Source organism: Sander vitreus, chromosome 16 (genome assembly GCF_031162955.1).
Source record: "Sander vitreus isolate 19-12246 chromosome 16, sanVit1, whole genome shotgun sequence".
NCBI classification, from domain to species: Eukaryota; Metazoa; Chordata; class Actinopteri; order Perciformes; family Percidae; genus Sander; species Sander vitreus.
In genome coordinates this window covers 20953964-20978633 of record NC_135870.1, presented here as the reverse complement: position 1 = coordinate 20978633, position 24670 = coordinate 20953964, and the positions used below count along the sequence as shown (strand labels likewise).

Genomic DNA, 24670 nt, shown 5'->3' with positions numbered 1-24670 from the left:
TAACTATACAGTAAAAGGAGCAGCTTTAGCCTCAACGGCTAATTTTCAGCTGTAGTCCCCGGCCAGCTGACAATGAGCATCGTAAAATACAATGGTTAACATATTAAAATGAGTTACATTACATCTATAATAACCGCAGGCCTAAGCAAAAATGGTTAAAACATACAAAGAAGTGGCACACAAACAAACAAGCACAGATAATGGCAATGGCATTAAAGCAGACCACGCAGTTAATACAATACGAAGAAGACAAGAGAAAGGAGAAAAGTCTCAGAGGCCACATTGAAAGCACATACAAGACATAACGGAGGCAGGCAGCAGAGATGGAGCGACAGCAACAATGACTATGTCACATCGAACACACATCGCATCTGACAGATTAATGTTTGCAGTAATAGTTATCGGACTGCCATGTATTAAGGTGTGTTGTAAAGGTGGAATATGTATATCTTTGATTGTAGTGGGCAATGAATTCCAGTTTTGTAATGCCGTAACAGAAAATGATAATTGGCCAAATGTACTTTTCCTGAATGGAATTAGAAGGTCACCTCTAGAAGTCACCTGATCTGACTGCTGTTGTCACGTTGGGTTATGAAAGAGTTCAAAGGAGGAGGAGCAGTGTTCTGAAGAATTTTGTGCACCAGACAGATGTTTTTGTATTTAATGACATCTTCCCAGCTCAACAGTTTACGGTTATTTAGGATAATGCACTGATGCGAGCTGTTCGTTGGCATTCAAATCTTTGCTATGTTAGGATCAGGTTTAAGTGGAAATGTCTTCTGGTTTATCTAATCCCCACGCAGTGGTTAAGTCCAATAAAGGTGGAGCCAGGAGGGGTATATAAAGCCACTTAGTCATTGACTGTGGGAGAGTTGTTAATGGGAGCAGCTTTCTGTGAGACTGTGTTAATGCAGTGTTTGCAGTTTATTTGCTCTGTGTTTTCTTTTTTTGTTCTTCTCCCCTGTTCCGTTGTGACTTTTGGTCTTTAATTCAACATCTGTTTTTTTTTTTATACTCACCTCCACTGCTAGGCAGCCACACTAAATTCCCTCATTCATGTAGAATTACTACCAGTGATGCTACAAATAGCATTTTCATTATTAAAGAAAACATCATGGTCATTTAATTATACTAAACAGAAACATACTTTGGTTTTCATATGACTACAGTGCTAAGCAGCCCCGTGCTGCAGTAGCAGTAGCGGACATGGCAAGTTCCACTTTCACATGAAAGCAAACAAGGAAGAAGACGTGTTTATCATGGGGGACAGGTGACAACAACTGAAAGATAATAGTCTTAAATACGCAATTTTCTTCTTTAGTATCTTATAAATGTATGCAAATCATATGTAGGAAAATACTGGACTTTAATTTCATGTGTCCAAGTTAATGTTCCATACACATTGTAATTAGCCATTAAATGGAATATAAATTTGATGATTATATATGTAAGTTTACACACATTTTTACATAATTTATCGGGAAATTATTCTTAGGCCAGCTACACACACTATGCGTGGCGTGAGCGTGTCAGCTGCGTGGCGTGTCCGTTGTTATTTCGGCTCCCATGTTAACAGGTTAGAGCTTGCACACTGCCTGCGTGACACGGTTGTCTCGGGTGCAGCTTGAGCCTCGCCGAAAACGCGCGCATGCTAGAAATAGAACCGGCGCCTATTTTTCACGCGATACGCAAGCGTGTTGGAAGCGTTTCCATTCAAAATAGAATAGGAAAAGATGTTTATATGTCATTTTGACACAAATACATTTAATAAATTACTTTTTGATGTTTGAAAGTTTTGACATAAATGTAATTTAAAAAATAATTATCGATAATATCAAAATATTGCACCTGTCAATACAGAAAGAAATATTCTGTAGCCTATTTTGCCGTCAATACTGCCGATGTTGTCTTTGCTGTAATCAAATCAGTATATATTTATGTTTTAACATGATGTATACTAATGCTTGAGTGCAGTTTATCAATGGGAAACATACATGTGTACAGACAAGGCTAGCAGCAGCAGCAGCAGCGCCGCGTCAGACACGTTTCTGGTGCGAAAAGACAAAAATCGACGCAGCCGCCACACAACAGAAACGCCACGCTCACACCACGCTCACGCTACGCTCCCGACACGCATCCAGTGTGTAGCCGGCCTTAATTAATATTGTGATATCCCTATGGTAAATTCTTTTGTTAGCATTCACGCTATAAAAAAGGTGAAGAGACAAGATTCTTGAGAGTAAATGCCATGCATTTATTTCAGCACTTTGACATATCCCTCAGACACATCAAGATTCATGTCATAACCATACTTTATTCGCTAAGAGGACCTGGCATTACATGGCATAAACACTACATGAAGTTTTACATGTTACAGTATGTTTCCAGTGCTTCTATGGGCAGTATTATGTGCAGTAATTTAAATTGTTTTATAACCTGTAACATTATAGAATTCCCACCACATTTTCCACCACAATATTTTAAACAGTGCTTCTGCATATTGACAAAGGACAAATGTTTGCACCAGAGCTCCCATTGTCTTCCAGTATTTCATTACAGTGATTATGTCACACAGTAGTCCATCCACATATCATTCCCACAGTCGAAATAATGACAGTAGAACAGGAGGGCAGATGTTTCCACATTGTCAAAGTGCAGCTCTGAGCACAACAGGAACAACATGTATTATATGGCAGTATATGCGCGTCTTTAACTGGGTTAGCTTTCATCAACGTTCACATCCTTTTTCACGGTTAGTACTTCAGAAGAACATAGACTCTTGGATGAGACTGGGGAAAACAGAGGATACATCAGAGGATACAGGAATAAATACAGCGTTTTAATGCATAATAATAATTTATACTGGCATGAATAGCACTTCTTCTCATATAATATTATGTACGCAGATAGCTTTGATTCCCGTTTGGTATACGTTCTGATAATGGCAGCTGCAGGGTTAATCTCCTCCCAGAAGTCGACAAACTCGTCAAACAGTACCAGTAATGAATTTGAATTTGCAAGTGCCTCTGTGTACTGTGATTTAAAAAAAAATGTGATGGCGAATAACACAATCCCATTACAGTAGCATGGAATTATTATTAGGACATGATGAGGCCCAACGGAATGAATACTTGAAAGAGTAACAGCATGTCACACTAATGTACTCGCATGGAGAGGTGTGTTATGCAGCTAGAGGGCCATAAAGTGTGTGTGGTGTTTGTCATTTTGTAGAGTGTAAGGAGCTTGTCTGATTGTTTGCATGATCGCTATACTACTAAGTTTCAGAATTATCACTGACTGAGTCGTGGGTGGGTAGTTGTCTTACTGTGTGCGATCTTTCACATTTGTTGGAAGCCGTCAAGTTTTTCGGGACCTGTGACAGCTGCTGTCACTTGCGTCATCGGTGTCAATCAGCGTGTGTGTGTGTGTGTGTGTGTGTGTGTGGGTGGGTGTGTTGTCAAGTGTTGTGGGATTGAGGTGACGCGGAGGAGGAGAGATTCTGTCGATAGCTTGATCTGCTGTCTCTCAGTGCTTCATCCAGTTCGCTAAATTGCCTTCCGCATGTCATCGTGTCACCACGTCTTTCTTCCTCCGCTCATCTCTAGACTATAGGGCTCGCTCTCTCTCTCTCTCTCTCTCTCTCTCTCTCTCTCTCTCTCTCTCTCTCTCTCTCTCTCTCTCTCTCTCTCTCCTGGGGTGCAGTGGAGGATCCTGGACTATAGAGGCAGACGGATGTGCATGGCAGAACTATTGGCCCGCGCAGCCAAAATGTAGATGGCACTCTCCTTTAAAAACTCTGCCCAGGTCACTGGCCTGTTGAACAAAGAGAGGTTTTTGTATTTAGTAGTATTAAAAATAAATAAATAAATAAAACACTGTTTGCAATCATTTGTTTTCAATGAATGACTAAAATGATTGGTCTGGATAAGGTTTATCTGCCTACACAAGATCCGTGGCAAAACCGCAAGGTAGGGCGCAGATCAAAGAGGCAAAGCGCCTTGAAACTTCAGTGGCAACGAGGTCAAGGTTGAAATAATTTGAACTTTAAAAGCCAAGGGTAGCGCTCTCCCCCAATAGGAAAACAATGGAACGGCCAGCGCAGAGCAGTTTTACCGCGGATTATGTGTAGGTGGCTTTAGGGTCATGAATCATGAGCCACTAAACACAAGCAATGGATGCCAACAGTGAAAAGGCTTTTGTTTGCTTGACTATAGTTTCTATATTTTTGTTAGTGTCAACAAAAAGACCAAAACCACCAATGAATTGAATCTACTAACAAGTACGCCTCTGTAGCCAAATCCTGATGTATCTTATTTATGTGTCATAAAGCTCCATTTTTGCCCAAAAAACTATTAAAGACACATCAATGAGCTACACTGCCTGCACTCTGTGACCTGTCCCTTCATTACAATGAACACTGTAGTTTATTTTGAGTCAACCCTACAAACAGTGGTGCTGTACAATACAATACATCTGGTGCCAAAGATACTCACTATAGTGTGTAAAATGTGTATTTATCCACAGGTAGAAATAGTAACTGACAAAGGCATTGTTCACACTCATGTTAGAGTATTTGCTGAAACCCATAGTGCCCAGATGTTTTCACAATGTACACTTGAGTTACAACAACTTCCTTGTTCATCGCTAAACTCTCTAAATGGCCACCACGCCCACACTGTTTGACTTGAGAAATGAATTTTGAAAGTAAATAAATGTGATCCATTTCTAAACATTTATTATTTCTGTCTTCATAGGAACAAATGGTCCATTCGACACGGTATGAAAGTTGGAAAATACTGAGAGATGGACCAACAGATTGTTGGTTTTGATCTTTTCATGGATTTGTTTGACAATCAGAAAAATATACAATTACACCAGCTTTTTCTTGACCGCCATACATTTTTTTAATTCTGCTCTTTATTTTTGGTCTCGTTCGTGATAACCACACTAAATATGAGCATGTGAAGGTGTTAGCCCACACAGCATACACCACTGTACAATACGTAGGGAATAATGTAGAGCGAGCCGCTCATTATTGCGAATTAAAACCCCAACAAACGTGTCTTGAATCAGCCTGAAGGGGCTCAATTCACAAAACTTACCGGCTTGCTCTACATTATCCCGCTTTGACACTGCTTATTACACGGCTACTCATACAGAGGTCACCCATCCCGGTCAGGACGGTTAACTTTACCAGTGATGATCCACGGAAGCCAGGTCGCCCTGGTGAGTGAGCTAAAAATGGAGCTAACTAATGCTCTGCTTACACTGTTGCCATTAGCGCTGTTAGCGATCCCCGTTTCCTCCTCTCTCTCTCTCTCCCTTTGTGATCCTCTGATCAGCAATATGAGCTCCGTATGATCACAAATATTGATTCAAAAACAATTTGATTTCAAAAACGGCCCTCCAGAGTCCGTGATCCGAATTCCGTCCATGGCAATGGCCTGTTATACAGAAATAACAGACCGTGGAATGCCGTGATAGACCAATTACAATAGAGTATTCAACCAAGCTGTGTAATAAAATTCAGTAACCATGCAGTAAAAAATTATTTGGTAATATCATTTGAATATGTATGTGGCCTCTGCTCTGCTGTAATTTGCCTCATGCTGCTTTGGAAATTCATTTATAAAACAAAAATAATTTTGTCAAACATTTTGTCTGCATGTTCTGCTAATTATTATTCAACTTTAATATGACTCTCTTGTGTAGCTCTTTTTAATTGTGGCTCCCTGTAGTCGCTGTCTCAGTGCTGGTGCATCAGCTGCAATTATTGCAAAATGTTCTAATGTGGCATGAAGAAAAGTCTCAGAAGTCATGTTATGCCAAATAGGATTTGTCTTCATTATCTGGTGACAGTTAGAAAGTGAGTTTCAGGTCATTTTGAAGGGGCAGCGAAGCCTGAACCAGGAAATCCGTTTCCGTCCACGCTGCAGTCTTCTCGGTTGTTCCGCTAAAAATGAATCCTACTTTTGCTGCCCACAAAATGATTCCTGTCTTTGCACAGCGGGGACCACTGTCTAGTGGGAAAAGGCTTATTCTAATAGGGTTAACAAGTTTGTTAATTTCACTGCTCAAGCTTGCAGGCCTTTAAAGCCTTTTAGAAGCAAGAGCCTGTGAGAGGAGAGCTTCAACAAATTGATGTTTTTAATGCAAGGCTGTAATATTGTAAGGAGTTTCTAATAATTTTGTCCCCCGCCTCACACACACTCACAAAGAATATGAGAGGACAAACCTGCTGTCTTCAGTCTTGCTCCTTTCACTGTCAGAGCTGGCTGGGCTGCTCTCGCATATGGGGCCAACATGACTTATACTGTACCAAAGGACAGAAAAGTATGAGTTAGATAGTAGAAATACATCAATGGTCAATGAAAGGATAAGACATTTCCTTGTGCTGTAAAAAGAGAGGAACAAGAAAAATGCACCCTAAATTGTTCAACTTTTTGAGAACCCATGACGATATCACTGGGATACAAGGACATTTTCTGCATGTAAATAAAACTCATTTGGTTGGAATATTGGTTAGCCCACAGTTAGTCAGTACAGTAGGCCTATGTCATTGTATTTAGACAAATCTGAGGTCATAAGAGAAGGAAGAGGAAGAGGCAGAAGCTGCCACTTGTGAACCTGTGTCTAGCATTGTCTCAAGTCTCAAGGATTGTACTTTCTAAGTGCTTTTGCTAAGAAATGTGTATGTCCAAGGGATCCAACAGTAAACTTCAACTTGGTAAAATTTGGAAAGTGCCAGTCTCTGCTCCATAAAATTAATTTACCTCCCATAAATATCCATCAAATCCTCATGTTTTGATCGCATTGTGAGTGCCATGCCGATAAGGGATGGACCAGGAACCACACAGTGTAGAAAGGGACACGTAACACGTGAGCCACCACCCTGCTGATCTGATACAGTAAGTGTTTGATTTTTATTACATGGTGCATTTCTTTAGGATACAATGCAAGGAATCCCAGTAATTCCTGGTAAGGTTAAATGCAATTAGCTACTCCAGCCATTATACTCCCATTCAAAAGGCCATTTGACCGAAAAACGAGAATACTGTAAATCTTAAAAGTGACGCTTCCGTCCTAAATATGCTTTTTAAACGAAAGTTTGACTCGGGTCCATTCACAAAAAGACCCTAGGTTGCATTTTGGCGAGAGTTACGCTTTAACTACCTTGATCTAACATGCCAGAGACTGTTCACCTTGGAGACCTGTAGGGTGCCTTGTGCATCGGTATCAGACGCTGAGGGCCACTGTGCATGCTGCCTTATTTGACAAGTTGAGAGTGAGAACGGGATAGATGAGTCATGAGTTTTTGATCTTTCAGAGTCAGACAGAATCTCTTTTGATGAACCTTCTGACTGATGGCTCACTGAAAAACTTGTTTTCACTCTCACACTGTAGCTTGTGAAGGTCTATAATCCAGCGATCAAAGGACGAAAAGTTTTCTAACTCATTTTTGTTTTATTTGCTTTTCATTGAGCATGCGAATGAGGTTGCATTTTGGTGTAATGTGTGGACCTGATGTGCACAATGCACACTCACACCCCTTTGCTCCACAGTGTCCTCTTACATTGATGAGTGAGGCTTATAAAGTGAAGCTCCGCTAAAGATAACTAAAGGCTTTTTATTTGATCCCTATAATTAGAGGCCAGCCTGAACCTTCTCCATGCAAGACCTAAATAATCATATGAAGGGCTCACATTCAAGGATTCATGTGTCTTTGATTGCTGTATGTTTGAAAAGAGTTCCAGGTTGCAGTTAAGAGGCTTCTCTCTCCTCTTTTTTAAGAGTGAGGGTAAATTGACGAATTAAATCTAAATCAAGGGGTTGTCTGAGAATACTTGCAGAGTGCTCAAGGGTTTTGAAGTGAGGAAAAGGAGGCAAGCCATGCAGTGCTGAGTCACACTCACCCACAATACAAAGGAGAGCAGAGTCCCATGAGTCTGTGGGGAATGGCGCATGTTGAATAGGTGAGAGGGATGAAATGGTACAGCATAGGAGATTTGACAGCACAAGGTTATAAGCAGTAACAAGCACATGCACACATACACATACAGTGAAAAGTACATTTATTCCAGTACAAATCTAATTTACAAATGCATCAGTACAAATGCTTTAGTAGTAACATAACCCTCTCAAAGGAGTCATTCTGCATAATCAGTACTTTTTAATTGTGATGTTTGAGTACATTTTTAGGATACTACTTATGCACTATTACTTAATGCAGGATTTGTAATGGAGTACTTCCACATTGTGGTAGTGCTACTTTTTACACAAGTGAATGATCTGAATACTTTTTAAACCACTGACACACACACACACACACACACACAGAGTACAAACAAATAAAAACCTCATCAGAGCCAATCAGAACTAAACTGTTAAAGGTGCATATATATATAATATATATATATATATATATATATATATATATATATATATATATATATATATAATATTTTGTGTGTGTGTATATGTGTCTTAATTTCCCATGTATTGTGCAATATTGAGTGGGATTTGTTTTTTTAATTGCATTTTCTGCCATAAATAATCAATTGTTTTTAATCAATCATCATCATAACCATCAAGTAGAGACTACAAGGCATGGACACCATACAAACAGCAGCTGTACAATGCAATCCAGTACAATAATCATCCAGTAAAGACAGCTTTTCTGAAGGTAATGATCTTCAATTTTTGACAAGATTCAACTCTGGTCATTTTCCTGGCTGTGCTTTGTGATGGAGTTGCACCGGATTGCGTTATATTGTGAAAAGTATCTAACATTGTGTCTCTCCTTTGATCTAGTAGGAACAAAAAGCTTTGCAAAGGTTGTATTTGCAGGGTTGTTGTATTGGATTTGCCCTATAATGTACATAGGTTTCAGTTATTGTGTCCAGACCCTATAGACATTTCAGATCCGAGCCAAACAAAGCGCAAACAGCTATGCATTGAGTCTCCTTCAAAAGTCTTCAAAAAAAACACAGTTCAAGTAAGTTTCAAGCAAAAGCAACCAGCTTCATAATTCTAATATATGACAATTTAATAATAGCAGGATACTCGGCATCAAAGCAGCAGGTAACTAAGTGCCTGCTAAAGACGTGAGTGGCAGCACAGAATACATTAAGTGAAACACATTAGTTTAGTGCCTTTATTATGAGAGGAGGAACTGGCTGCATTGACTTTTCCATTTTTTACTTTTCAAATAGACATTTGATTTGATTTTGCTCATTGCAAATCCCTTTGCAATTTCTCTATCAGTGTTGCACTTGTGTGAGCATTCATTGCATTCTGCAACTGTGCCAATGGAAAAGCAATGCCTTCAATTCTTCAGTGATCTGTCTCAGCAGAGAGCTCCTCTGCAGAGGGACAAAGAAACAATATTGTTACGCCCCATGTGTTGTTACAGCGCAGAGCGAGAGAGGTACACAATGAGTCCAGTTTGTGCTGCATTACCTTGGGGGAATTTGTAGTCAAAGCAGATACCTGACGGTTCATAGCTGTGGGTTTTGCTTTGGCACATTAACCAGAGGACGTGTTAGAATAAATGCCACCACTGTGAAAGCTGAAGGAGGAAAGGGTTGTTGAACTTTAAGTTCATGTCATGTATATTCTATACTGAAAGTATAATGTGGGACACTTTTTGAATATTTATTTTTTGTTTATGTTTCATGAATTTCTTTCAACATCTCAAAAGAAAAGTGTGATGATATGGAAATAATGTAATCAACTTATGGCACCGTGGTACAAGAATACCTGTAATAACTATTTTAAAGCTTACAGCATCTCCAACGGCTGGAGCAAATGAGCCCTGCAACCTCGCAGATTTTCTTGATTGTGATGACATTTCAAAAGCTACTGTATGCCTGGAGCCTTATTGACAGACAGTGCACATCACCCTCTTCATCAGAGACGAAAAACACTTAGTTGATTAGATTCAGGTTGTGATTTAAGGCCTTTCTCCTTAAAGATAATTTGTCAGTGAAGAGCGGCAGTGCATTCTGATGCATTAACATTCCACCTTAGCAATACGTTAATGAAACACTAACTGCAGTAACTAAATAGTGAACATAACATTGACATATCATCACCTTTTAGGTTGATATGGTGAACAGATGCTTGATTACACCTTCAGCAGTTACAGCAACAGTAGTATTGGAGTTGTGGTTTTGTTCACCTGATGAATGTAAGTCTAATATGCACTCTTTTAGTTCTTTTTGGTCTGTACTAACTCTTGAAGAAAATATGTGGCTCTTATGCTGCTAAGTTCACTACGTTCACTAGCTAGTAACTAACAGTTTGCAGTGTGGCCGAAAACGATGCTATAAGAGCGGTGAGACTGAAACAAAACGGTAAAGTTGCAGCCAGACAGCTACACAAAGAGCTCAAACTCACTACAAAGCTCTATAAAGCAGAGGGGAGCTGCAGTAATAATTCTCTTCATCACTACGAGTGACCCCTTTCACATTTTCACATTGTTTTTACAGTCATTTGATATAGTGTTCTTATAAAATATTGTTTATAGCTGCTTTACGATCTAAAAATATAGAAGGGAGATACATAAATAAACAAAACGGCAACAAATATAAAATAACTACATTCATTTGTTTAATTGCTATTAGTTTCTTGGAAGTAGTAATAGTATTGTTTTTAAAACACAGAAATGAATGTAAATGATACAGACGCATGCAAAAATGTGATGCAAATGTAGCTCTATTATAAGATGTTTTGATTTGGTGTTATTATGTAAGCCTAACACCGAAAACACACCAAGTTACGTACATTTCTTCTGCGACCAGAAGGGGTGTTAATGTGTTTCAAGCGAAAAGCTATTCTGTCAACATAAGTCAACATGTCGCAGGAGTCACAGGATTCTTATCGATTGGCTGTGGGTATTTTCTGGCCGCACTCACCACTAAAAGTTAAACTATCCCCAACTTTTAGTTTGGCCGCACTTTGGCCGCAGAATCAAACGGCCACAGCACGGAGCAGCTGCCGCAGCTTTCCATATTCAATTCATGACAGCTCGCCACAGGCCGCACTTCACCACTGACTGGTTTGTTTTGGCGCAATCTTGGTTAGTTTGATTCCAAGTTATGAGGTTAAAAAAAAAAAATATTTTTAGTATTTAATTATAAGTTCTATGTTCAATTAGGTTTGCAGCCCATGTTTTGGGTGGAACTGACACTAAAGTTTTCCGTTGTCCATCATTGATGCTGAAAACAGAAGATTGTCTCAACTGATTTATCGTTTGATATTTTGGGCAAGTAAAGATGCGTGTCATCTGCAAAGCATTTAAAATGGACACCGACTATGTCCACCAGTGGAAGAATATGTAATGAGGAAAGTCTAGACTTGAAATACTTTTGTGTTCTAAAAGTATTCAAAATAATGTTCTAGGTTTAAATGTTACTATGTACTGTATGTAGTATGCTTTACTGACCCTCTACTGGTGCGCTCACCTCACATTGCAAGACTGCGAGTCTTTGCTGAGCTTGTGGAACCAAGACTGCTGGGCCTGGCGGCATTCTGCTTTTGTAATCACGCCGTCTTTATCCAGGTCCAGACCCAGGAACACTGACCTTGCATTGTTTCTCTCCTTGGCAGTCAGCAGACGCACCATTGAGTTCTAAAACAAATTCAAAACCAAAGAGATTAGTTGGCCTGGATCTATTAATTCCCTTCCTCTTTTATGCCTGTGATTGTTGTAATTTAGGGGCCTGGAAAAGGTATTTTAGGGCTGATTTCTTTGGCCTTAAGCATTCTCAATCACATTAGCATTATCTGTCATAATCTGTTAGCACTGCTTTACCACGTGTTACCCCACAGTCACAGAGTCCACAAATTGCAAATTTAATCTCACAATCTAAAAAAACTAAACACAATATTTAAACTGCTGTGACAATAAAAATGAGTCATTCAGGCAGGTGGATGCAAGCCAAGATTTTTGTAGTATTTCCCTCCGATCCTTACTATCAAAACTAACTTCAACGTAAAGCAGTCTCTGACCTGTGTTCCTGCATTCTCTACAAGGCTGATAAGTATTTAGACTGACCGGATGATAGTATGCCTTTGTCAGATGCTCGCACACCAACTATGCTTGAAGATTACGATTGCTGATCTCTGCCCCAGTAAATGAAAGATTGTAAACACCATTACTTTGGCTATGACTGAGAGTGAGACAAGGATACCTTTCTCATCACTCTAGTTGCTCTATATCACAAAGTGAATTAAAGAATATAAACACAGTTTGCTTGAGTTATACCATGGCCATGGAAAATTCTGGACTGGATTTGGTTGGAAGGTGTGGATTAATAGGGTGAAGGGGAGAGGACCAGAGTGAAAACGCAACGTCATCTCTGCCAGACGATTTTAATAAAATTATGTAGCGGGATGCAGCGCCGTTCTCTTTTTTTTTTGTAAGTTGAGCGTGGTCACGATTTGGGAGCGTCTTTTTCTCCTAGAACTCCTGGGTTGCGTCCGAAATTCCATACTAACATGCTATTTAATAGGTTAAAATACAGTAGTATGTGATTACTTAGTAGGTCCAAAACCTTAGTATGAAATCATTAGTACGAGAATTGCAAAGCACGTCTGGGGAAATATTACAGTACGCAAACCCTACACTACACCGGCATAAATTTCCCATAATGCAATGTTGTAGCAACAACATTCATAACAGAAAAATGCACAGTGACCAAGGTAGCTCTGTAGCATAAACAATGCTTTAATACATTTTAGATTTTGTCACCTGACTAGTTGCTTACCCTTTCCAGTAATTTGAACATTATCCAGTGAGAGCTGAGGTTGGCACTGGCTACCATGGTAAAGCATCTCCAACCAGCAAAGATGCTCTCAGGAAGTGACTTGGTAATTACAGCTCAGTGCGTCCGAAAATATACATACTACTGTTTATTCACACCAAAGTATGTTGAACGATAGTACACACGTATGAGTATGTAGTGCATAGTATAGGATCGGACGCAGCCCTGGCTCAGTCTTGTGAACTTCTTCCTGTTTATCTTGATGTTGCCTAGCAACACAGAATGCAAGATATTAACGATTCAAGAACTGTATTTTGTGGTGTTTAAAACGAAAAAGTGATTTAAAATTAGTTGTTTAAAAAAACGAGATTTTCAATTTGATTACACATGGTATTTTGTTAGCAAAGGGTGTAAGCAGGATAATGCTCTCCAAGTCTGTTCCATGTTTTTGATGTGTGATGCTTTACTCTTGCTGTACAAACCAGTGAGGAGGATATTTAAGGATATTTGTTAGGGCGCCATTGGATACCCTAGCAAATTCTGGGAGTTTACAAGCTGTTTTATAATTATGTTTTGAATATATTCAACTTGTTTCTTCATTCTAATACTTTACCTCAGTGCGAAACTTCCTCAAGACTGCCATAGACTCAAAGTAAAGGAAGTCCGACCATTCAATGTGACCCTTCTTCTCAGGATCCAGCGCTGCAAACTGGGCGAGGACTTCCTCCTCTTGCTCATCGGTCAGGTCCTTATCAAACTGCTGCTTGGATGCAAAGTGGCGGTACTGCAGCAGCTCATCTGAAACCAGGCATGACTCTGCAGCAAGATACAATTCATAACATCAGACCTAATTAGTGACCGAGCAGGCTTCCCTATGTAATTAACTTATTGTGACTCAGTCTCTACAAAAGGCAGGACCACCTCCTACTGTTTGCCCTACATTCAAGCTGCAGAATAATACCACACATCTGGAAGTAGACAGTGGTGAGGGAAAATAATGTAATACCTCTGAAAATGATCAATACCATAAAAAAAATATAAGGAAGAAAACCTTGTATTCAGAACACTGTTTTTTTTCACAAAACCTTTTTCAAAATGCATACAGTATGGTCTAGATTAAAAACAAACAAAACTTACAAAGTACTACTACTTTTCTTCTTATTATAATTTCCTTTCAGAAGTTTGGAATCTTTTGTGAAGAAAAACCAAATGTGGAAAATGAAGCTAAAAAGGCCGTTGGAAATATAAAATCAAGACTCTAGAGAGTCTACGGAAAACATTGCCACCCCTAAACCTATTTTCTAACCTTGAACTGGTGACTCACCTGGGATGATCTTGCACTGCTTAAAGGTCTCCAGAAGGCTGTACATCTCTTCCTCTGTTAGGAGTAGATTCAGATTATCCTGCAGAGAATGGTGAGATGAGGGCAGAGAGTTACACTTGATAAAAAAGTGAAGTTTCTTTTATAGTCGAGTGGTACATTGCTTGATGTTTAATAATTGAGTGTGCTCTAATTACATGGACTTAGTCCCAGATGGGCCACCCTGCAATTAGTCGCACAAGCATACAAAGTGTTGGATTGTGAATCTATTCAAGCTACTAGTGTTTCCCAGGTGAGTCACATCTATCTCTTACTAATGATACAATAATGAAGAGTGTGAAAGAAAAGAGAGCTTTCCAGTTGATTTTGATTAAAACAGTTACAGTAAGTGCAATGTAGCATGAGGCTAGATATTTCACAAACTTTCATACAATGGAAAAAAAAATGTTTGGTTACAAGAAATATGCCATGTCATGCTAGTATATAGTATGTTTTCCCTCTTACAATTCAATCCAGAAGTAGTGTAAACTCATCCTACTTTAATGGCAAAGGAAGAAAAATGTATGTGGATAATATATATATATATATATATATAAATTTGTACATTATTAGATAAGTGGCATGATAAAACTTTAATGATCCCTTTTGGATTGCTGAGGTTCGTCAATTACAGTTAGTTTATAGGCATTGTTCTGTCAGGGCTTCATAAAACATCTAAATAAAAAATGTGCAACCGCCCACCCTTAAACAACTAATGAAATAACACCCTCAAGCTCAGAAAATAACATCAAAATCAAAAAAGGTCAACCAACAAGTATTTAAATGACATGACATAACATGATATTCCTATGACATGTTGCTTTTTGGATGCTTTTATATAGGCCTTAGTGGTCCCCTAATACTGTATCTGAAGTCTCTTTCCCGAAATTCAGCCTTGGTGCAGAATTACAGCCACTAGAGCCAATGTGGCTTTGACCAACTGCCATGCTTCGCTTGTTTTCAAGCCATGATGTCTCTCTCTTTCTCATGGGCGGGCCAAATTCTCTGGGGGGGCAAAGCAGAGAAAGGGGAGGTAACCTTCCTCCTTATGACGTCATAAGGAGCAAGATTCCAGATCGGCCCATCTGAGCTTTCATTTTCTGGATCAGGATAGCCAGGGCTCGGTTTACACCTATCGCCATTTCTAGCCACTGGGGGACCATAGGCAGGCTAGGGGAACTCATATTGATGTTAAAAAAAACCTAATAAAGTGAAATTTTCATGCCATGGGACCTTTAAAAATAAAGTAACACTGAAATACCCCTGAAATAAATAAGATGAGTTCAAGGAGCTGGTTAAAACACTACTCAGACATAACTTGCCTTCACCTCACACACTGCCTCATCAAGATCACAGTAACTCAGTGGCGCAAAAAGTGGGTATGCGCTATATGCGGCGCATAGGGGCGCAGCACCATGGGGGCGCCAAAGCGATAAAATATAAATATATATAATCTTTTTTTTTTTTGTGTGGGTATTTTCTATATGTAGCTGCTGTTGTGTGTTTCTAAATCATTTCTGCATTTCCTTAATGTTATATAACATTTTAGAGGACTAAGGGCGCTGACACATAGAGCTGATTATCGGCCGTCGGACCGTCTGGCGAGGTCGGTGACTCGAGTCTGTTCGGTGTGTTCCGTGCCGTCGTCTGTCCGAGGAGCCGTCGGCCTTCATTTTGGCATGCCAAACATTTTGGCCCATCCCACATGGGATTACAAGACACCACAAATTTACTTATTTAACAAACATCTTCCTGTCGCATATACAAATCATTCGGAGAAATACATGAATACAAATATATGTGTGTGTATATATATAATTATGCTAGGCCTACAGTGGCTTATATACTTTAATAAACCTTTATTATTTAAACCCCATACATGATGATGTCCGGCACACTTATTTATTTACTTCTTGTTGTTGTTGTTTTGTTTGTTGTTTGTTTTGGGGCGCCAAAATTGTTGCTGCATACCCCTCTGACACTGGGTAGTTGCGCCCCTGCAGTGCCACCACCTTCCTTACCCCACTGTCTGCAGTGTTTACAGATCAAAAGCGTGTACTACATGTGTAGCGAGATATTCATTTATTAATATGCACTGCCTTGAATACTACCCAGTCCCTCCTAATATCTGGGTGCTGCGAGTGGGTGGTGCTGCTTAACTTAATATTTTAATGGATACGGGAATCTCGCTCATATGAAGAAACTCACTCTATTCTGCACCATTAACCTACACATACCCACCTCTAATGGCTATGTCAAAGTCAAGGAAATCTAAAAAAAGGAAACCTTAAACCAGAATAATAGATTCACGTACTGTCTGCAACAATCCGGAAGAGTGTGGGGATGCAGTCTGGGACGCAGCGTCCTTGCTCAAATGTCAACAGAGTGGAACTATTAGTATAAAGTGCCTAAGCTGACTGAGAGCTATGCTGCCCTACAAAGGCAAAAGGCCTGAACTTCTTTATTTTTGGTCGAAAATGAGTTGATGATATGTTTGCGACATTCAAGACATCCTTTATCATATGGATAAGTATCTTGAGTCAATTCTGTTGTTTTTTCGAGAAAATAATGGGTTGTCTTAACAGTAACTTCCAAAAGCCCAGGAGAAACCAAGGCCGAACACCGTAACACCAGTTACTGCTTTGTTTTGGAACGCTCTAATTGAGTTAAGGTACTCTGCCTTTGTTTAGCCGTGCGTCAATATGTATTACTGTGTGTCAGCCTGTTGTTATGGTACTCTGCCTTTGTTGTACTGTCCATTAAAGTTTGCCTTATTACGGAGCAGCCAGTTAACTGTTTTACACTAGATTTTATACAGGTGTTACTATAATGATTTTGTAAATGGGGATCAGCAACCAAATATTGATAATGTGGAAGTTACTGCCTTTTGCCTTGGCGTGACTTCTCACTTTTTGCAGACAATGCAAAGGCAGTACAGTAACTTCAAAATAAAGGTCAAAACTCAAGTTTGAGCAAAACAATTTAATGTCAATAAATGTCCTTACTAAAACATCTAATCTAGATTTCCAGTGTACTACCTATTATTCATTTGGCTGGACAGCTAAAAAACTTTAAAGTAATTTTCATCTTCAAATTGAAAACCCCTCCATGCTTTCTCTCACATTGCTTTGCACTCATTCTTTAGTGGCTGCTCTCTCCAGCTTTGCAGTTTTTTGTACAATCACCAAAGCCATTCAAAAGCCCAACATGGATATAGTTTAAGAAGAGGACAGCATGTCAAACAGAGCTGTAGCACCATATATGATGATGTCCTCAAATCTATTGTGTATCGCAGTATTAAAGGTATCTCGCTGTCATTATTGTGGGCAATGTATCTTAATAGTAATAGTATTGAAACATTCTAGGCCCTATCTTGCATCCGGCGCAGCGCAAAGCCCGACACAAGTGTCTTTGCTAGTTTAGGACCGACGCAGTTGTCAATTTCCCATCCAGCGCCCACGTCGTTTAAATAGCAAATGCACGGGCGCCCATCTGTGAGCCCATGGGCGTGCCGGTCTTACAGGGAGGTGTGTTCAGGTGCATTCTGGGCGTTTTGCTATCCTGAGGCAGCGGGAAGTGATCACGCCATTGACCAACAAAAACCTGGTCTAAAGTCAATAGCGCAGCATTTCATTGTTATTTTAACAGCAAATTGGTAAAATGTGCCTAGGCTCGTGCACAGCGCGCACACACTGTGCTTGTTACACACACACACACAGGGACGTGCAGCAGCACACAAACATGCAAAAGATTACAAATAAAAATATTACGGTGCAAATCCACCATCATAATAGCAATGTGCCAAGGTACGAACGCGCCTGGCTTTTAAAGGGAAAGGGAGACGACATACTAATTGGTTTATTGCATGTTACGCCCAAAACATGAACATGAATTAATAAAGACACTAAGTACAACCTTTTTGAACCATGCGCCCGGCGCACGGACCCTTTTTTTCAGCCGTCAAACTAGCAAAAGTGGATTTGGACACGCCCTAAACGCACCTGCGCCATGCACTTCACACCGTGCGCTTAGATCGTTACAATAGGGCCCTATGTGTTTTCCATCTCTCAAGCACAGTATGTTACATTAGATATCAAGCTGCTGGAGATCACTTTCAGCCACTTGTTGATTCTAGTGCCTTCAGTTCCAGTTCAGCCTCCAGTGGCCGCATGAAATTGAAAGTCATGTTTGTCTTCTGACTAATGATTTAAAATGTTCTTTAGCCATGTGGGAGGGGTTCAAAAGTGCAACAAAATTTAAAATAATGTTTCATATCTCTCTGCATGGCCTCTCTTATGTAGCCTACCCTGTTTTTGTTTTGTGTCATTGTCATTATTAAAACGTTTAGGGCTCTGCGTGCATTATCCTCTTGATCTCGTGATTGAACTGAAATTCCCACAGGAATGAATAACATATCCATTTATCTGTATCTGTCATTATAAAAGTGAGATGAGAATCAATAAAGAACCAAACTAATTGGCCATGCCTTCATTAGCAAACTGCTTCCTTTGTTTGTTCTGTGCACCTCTAATGTTCATCTCTACTTAACTCTACTAAATCAACTGTCTGAAAAACAATAAAACCGGCCATCTGCTATGGGTGCTATAATTAAATTGTTGTCTGTCTGATAACGTTTTCATCTAAACGTAGGTCTATATGAATGTCAGATTCAAAAATTTTAAACCTTAAAAGTGATTTAAGGGTTTTAATGCAGCACTGACACTAACAACATCTGGAAAATAGACACAAAAGGCCCCTGGGGGGATATAATAATAATAACGCCACATTCTAATCTTATTCTGGCAGCTTGCATAAATAGCTCTTTGAGACTGTCCTGTTCAAAAGCAAATGACCGCATTGATTGTGTGTTCAAAATGATTTAAATAACTCTCATTTACATTGTACAAAAAAAATCTTATTGAATTCAAAGCTGCAAGAAACAGTATTTATGTGAACAATGAATCAGATGTCTGTGTGATGTGAAAGATGTCATTGGTTGTGACATTACCACCAGGTCATGACATAAGTGAATTATCACATAACCCTCATTTCCAGCCGCACATTGTAAATGAAAAATATTGATAAAGCTGCATACTAGCTTCCCAGAAACATCTTGCAGCTAATTCATCATGGTGGACACGAACAGGACTCAAAATGAATTCTTATCTTGCTCCATGTCTGCTGTATAAATGCACTCTTTACTTTGACTGAAGCATGAAGCCCTGGATTTTGACCATTAACCAGAAAGCAGTAAAAAGAAGCTATAAAGAAGGGTCACTAGTGTTCATGAACCCTTTCATCGTCTGATAGGCTGCCATTGAGCGATACATGCACCAGTCTGCTTTAAAGGCTGGCTGTAAATCCACTTTCAAGGAAAGTCAGTCCATCTGCCAGGAGCAGTCTCCAGTTCCTGTGTGAAATTAAATGTCAGATGCAATGACGGAAGAAGGGAATGTATAACAGCTGACTGGCTAACCAAAAAGCTGCTTTCTTTAGCTATGAGGACTAGTCCATTCAAAATTTGAATAAAACTCTCTCTCTCTCTCGCTTAATTGTCTTCTTCCGCCCCCATTCCTCACACACTGAAGGATCCAGCCAAAGAAAGAGAACCTTTTCAGTGTCCTCTCTCTGATTGTGTGAAAACATCCCCCTCTATGTGCAAAATTTGGCAAGTCATTTCGCTTCTCAGGGCTGCCGAAAGACAGCGAAGCCCCCTCTCCACTCTGAAAGGTCCTCCAGCAAAAGCACTCTCCAGCTGTTTATGCTTGAATTAAAACAGATTGCATTATGGCTCTCGGTGATCACCAGAGCATCATCAGCTTTAGCACTGGCCTTGAATTCCTGATGAGAAGCTGGGCATTTGATTTAGTGTTTTAAAAAAAAAACTCTCCCAGAACGTTGCATCACTTTATTTTGACCTAGTTGAATTAGTTTCGCAGTAAAAACAGCTGCTGCCCCACATGGAACAATAGCCTGCCTTCTTGAAAGCCTGTCTTTATCTCACCAGGGCTGAAAAACATAGTTAGGCTATATGATGTTGATGCTTCTAGCTTGATACATGACTTTCCACAATCTTTGGAACATGTGCGTAATGTACGCCAGCCAGTTGCCTGTCACAACATCCATATTCCAACATTCTAATACATTGGAGATTTCTTTATGGGAGAGGGTATGAAATACCCTGTTATGTTAACATTGCGACAGCCGCAGTTTTAATTGTCTTGACAAGCTGTAACAAGTGAATGTTTAAGGCAGCAGTTGATTTCACCTGCTGCTATGACAACCGGTAAATGTACTCAGCTGTGGCTAATTAATGTTGCCAACTCACTGATGCTTAAAGGATTTAGAGTCACCGTTAATGATATCAGTTCCACCTGTGCTTTTCCTGCTATGACACGTCAACATGTCTGATGTGGAAAAAAAAAAAAAAGTCTGTTGTGTTGTTAATATGCTCTCTGTATGTCGGTGTCTGTACATTTACACTTGCATCATAGTTTGAACAACCCCTTAAAAGCTCTGAATCGGCACTGGCGCAGCACAGTCACTCTATGAAAATAACGTTACCTCTAGCAGCTACACTATGGAGCAACATTAGGCGTCGCCAATCAGATGTCAAGACCTTGTCAGACGTGATTTAACAGCAGTTTGTCCGTATCACCATAACTGGCCAACAAGCATTCATCAACAAATATAATTGCCACTTTACAATGTCATGATCAATCTCAGTTAATTTACATAGAAGTTAAAGGTGCAGTAGGTAAGCTTGGCTAAGTCCTAGATCTTCACAATCCTACCTACAGCACCTTTAACTTTCCTCTAAAAGACACAGTGGTTTTAGATACGAACCCTGGGAGGATTTCAAGAACATGCAAAGTTGCATTTTATCTAATCTGATTTTATGCCTGTAGAAACCTAAGATAAGCTGGTGAGTATATGCACCACTTGCATTTATGAAAACCATGTGTTAGTTGTCCAGCAAGTGACAGTGGCAGTGAGCTGTGCAGACTTACACAATAGTAGCAGCTCCAGCCGGTAACAGTGTGGGCCGTGTCTCTCATCTCCTGCAGGGCCTCGGCACGCAGGTAGCCCAGCTCCCTCAGGCAGCCGTCATGGAACATCCGAGTGCAGATCCTGCATGGGTACAGGTCGTCGGCCGTCCACACCTCACACACTTCACACATCTCATCGCTCGATGGCTGAGGTAAAAACAGAGTCAGATTGTGTCATGCACATTAAGATTGTTGTTGCAAACTTCGATCATTCGCCTTCATTAGGCAGACATGGCGATTGCAAACTCACAAAAACAAGCTTGCTTCTTCTGCTGTGCATGAACGCTCTGAATAACAGGTCAGGTGGAAAGATTAGGAATCAGTCCATCAGTGGTAGGAGTGTGGTTTGATGGGGGGGGGATGGGTATTGTATAATGTATTAGTGGTTTTTGTTGTGTTCTTTTTGCTCAGGGTCTACGTGAATGAAAAATGATATCCGTGTCCTCGTCTGACGTGTCTAATCTGGTTCATTGTCAGTTTTTCTCCAAATTCTCAGTAGAATCTTAATACCCAGGATACACTCAGCTGTCTAGCCAGGGAAAATGCTTGATCGGTTAACTATGCAGGAAACCTCAGTCATGCCTTTCAAAACAGATTTAAGTTAGATTTTGTCAAACCCCACTGGCCTTTTTGTAACCATTGTTTGAACATTTTCTATAAACGTGGATAGAGTGTTTACATTTGAACAATCCAAGAAACATTATCAATTTCCATGCTTCCTTTTTATCTCTTTGCAGTGGTAACGGCTCCCAGGTTCAGGGCGGTAGACACATCACAGATGAGACCTTGTCAAAGTTCACAAGTCACAGCTTATCTTATAATAATGGCACACTAGTGTGATCTGATGACTCCATTTACATCAACAAGCTTCCTGCATCATAGATAGTCCCAGTCAAAATGAGATCTAGACTTCCAACAGGGACTATAAGTGGTAAAGTAGGTAATTCCTCTATATGTAATTACTTCTATGACATACTTTATATAAAAAAAACTAGGGGTGTGCAAAAAAATCGATTCACATTCGAATGGCGATTCAAGCTTTACCGATTCAAAATCGATTCACAGAATTCCAAAAATCGATTCATATTTTTAATTATTGTATGTCTACTGCAATCACATGGGGAAAAGTAACTACATTTACATCCTGTTTTTTTTAATCGAGAATCGTTTCTGAATCGAATCTTGAGCCTGAAAATCGATATTGAATCATGACATTTTCTGAATCGTGCAAACCTTTAAAAAAAAACAAGATTAACAATTAGTTTTTCATTATGCCACACAGTCGTACATGTGTTTTGTTGTAAGAGAGAGAATGAATTATTGTCCTAAAGATTGAACTAAAGAAAAGGTAATGGGGTCAATAAAATCCAGAGGGATGCCCCCATTGGGTGGATGATTGTGCTCAGCAACTTCCCTTGTAGTCTGTTGAAGTATGAAGAATGGTGTGTGCACACTTGACATTTCGGCAACTGAAGAATGGAGCTAAAGTTTAGATTTGATTTTATAGAGCTAAAGTTTAGCTCACTGAGCGTCAAAAGTGGAGAAAGAAATTCCACCTCTTGGAAGTATAACTGCGTTTAGAAATTGTATAGCTATCTTAGATTTTGATATTTCTTGCATACAATAGGAAAAGTGCATTACCGTAAGTGAAAGCAAACAACAAAATAAAAAACACTGGATCCACTGGTAAAAAGGACGATATTAATACGGGCTGCAGAAAAATAAGAATAAGTCAAATCAATTCCAAAATTATTAGACAACTCAACATAGGATAATGTAAGGATTTCATTTCCTTTTTGACATTTTTAACATCAACACACTGACGTACAACTGAGTGTCGCCAGCATAACACTGAAAAGTGACACCATGTCTATTTACGCAGTGGGGAATGAGGCGCAGTCCCAAAATTGACCCCTGAGGTACACCATACTTTACATAAGAAAATAAAGAGACAGCTGCTAATGAAGATGCAGAACTTTCAATGAACCAAATAAACCCACCCATCAGGAGTATTAGCCTGGCAAAACCATCCTATGTTGCTTTACCCATTGTGGTCTAGATACCATTTGAGTTCAATTACAACCTTTCGAAATTACCAAGTACATATCTATTATTATTGCTAGGGAGATGCTTTTATTTCTGTGCCTCTTGTTGAAGTGCAGCATTGGCTGTACAGCAAGTTGTCAGGCAATGTTTACTCTTTGCAAAATAGAAAACCTGATGGTGTCAGTGCTCCTGTGAACTCCATCCCCTGTTAGTCAGCGTCGCCCTGGATATGGTCACCTCTCTGGGCCACATCCAAAGCAGCCCGCCCACAAGATGTTTTCGCTGTGAAGAGCCCTCACGCAAAACCGCACACAACATCTCTCACAGCTAGTGTGGAAATAAAAGGGGAAAAAAAACTTTGTACTAATACTTTCTCACCTTCAACAAGGGTGTTGAGATAAAGTTAAGAGTCCATTTACTGCATTATCTGCCTTATCATAGTTCCTGACTTAGGGGAGGAAAAGAGATAATGCGCTGCTGTTGCCATGGTGATTCTTTGACATTTTGCATACATCTCTTTAATCCCGGGATTTGGGGATTTGCAGTGCGTGTTTTGTCAACATAAAAGTTTTTTTGTTTTTTTTTGTTTTTTATATATATTCCTGATTTAAAAATGAATTAAGATCACTAGCCACCGCTCTAGGCCATATTTAATACCTGCTCTCTCTTTTCCAGTTCCACCTCTACAGGCTGGTCATCATCGGCTTCCCTTTTGGGCCGCACGAAAGCAGGCGGCGTGAGCTGATGGCTCTTGTCAAGATCTTCAGGCTCTACTCCTTTCCCGTCCCGTAGCCTCGACCAAGACTCCTGGTTGGCCTTACACTCGTCCTTCGCCGACCCCGAGGCCTGGTGGGAGGTCGACGGACCTGCGCTATTGTCCGTTTCCTCTCGCTCCGCCTCTTGGGTGTTCTTGTCAGGAGTGGCTGAAGGTTTGGCAGGCCCCTCGCCGTCCTCCACTTCTCCGTCTGCCTGTTTTGCTGGGGCAGGGCGGTCCTTAATGCCCGCCTGGAAGGCAGAGACAACAGCGGTGCATTTCTGCACCTTCTCCACCTGCTGCTTCTTTGACATCAGCACTCCCATGGCTGCAGACAGATGGAGAGAGAAAGAGACAGAGAACATTACACCAGTGCGCTGCATTGACAATTTATTATGTAATTTGTTAACAGTTCTTATGCAGGATTAAAGGCCTCTTAAAACTTGGTTTCAAATTGTTTTATTTTCATTATTTTCAACAATATAAATCGTTAACTATTCAAGACTAAATAAGGAACAATACAGGTTACAGTAAATAAAATCTCCCTCAATATCATTCATTATATGATCAAATCTCGCAATGTCCGCCAGTCTGCATCATCAGGACTGTGCGGGTGTGGTTTAATCAGAAGCATAAGCAGACAAAAAACCCACAGCTGTCATCAGATTGTGATTCAGATATTGTTGAATTGTGA

At 40.0% G+C, this 24670-nt stretch overlaps 1 protein-coding gene across 3 annotated transcripts; it reads right to left on the bottom strand.

The window, feature by feature from the left end:
• Positions 1 to 3709: 3709 nt before the first annotated feature.
• Positions 3710 to 24302, bottom strand: phf24 (PHD finger protein 24). 3 transcript variants are annotated; one of them, XM_078271975.1, is made up of 9 exons: positions 23880 to 24302; positions 21138 to 21323; positions 14092 to 14170; positions 13381 to 13583; positions 11466 to 11632; positions 7918 to 7946; positions 7548 to 7554; positions 6236 to 6313; positions 3710 to 3813 (listed from the first exon to the last, which is right to left on the bottom strand). In XM_078271975.1, the coding sequence occupies exons 1-9, from the start codon at positions 24300 to 24302 to the stop codon at positions 3717 to 3719; spliced, it is 1269 nt and encodes a 422-aa protein (XP_078128101.1). In that variant the 3' UTR covers positions 3710 to 3716. The 3 variants fall into 3 exon arrangements, with proteins under 3 accessions (XP_078128101.1, XP_078128099.1, XP_078128100.1); XM_078271973.1 differs by lacking the exon at positions 7548 to 7554 and having other exon boundaries at positions 7914 to 7946; XM_078271974.1 differs by lacking the exons at positions 7548 to 7554; positions 7918 to 7946.
• Positions 24303 to 24670: the final 368 nt, after the last annotated feature.

Bases quoted from the DNA above. Each gene is read 5' to 3' on its own strand.
- phf24 (XM_078271975.1), bottom strand. From the start codon at position 24,302: ATGGGAGTGCTGATGTCAAAGAAGCAGCAGGTGGAGAAGGTGCAGAAA. The intron at 21,324-23,879 runs GTATTAAATATG...TTTTTACCTCAG, and splicing joins AACTGGAAAAGAGAGAGCAG to CCATCGAGCGATGAGATGTG. The intron at 11,633-13,380 runs GTAAAGTATTAG...AATTTGTTTTAG, and splicing joins TGAGGAAGTTTCGCACTGAG to AACTCAATGGTGCGTCTGCT.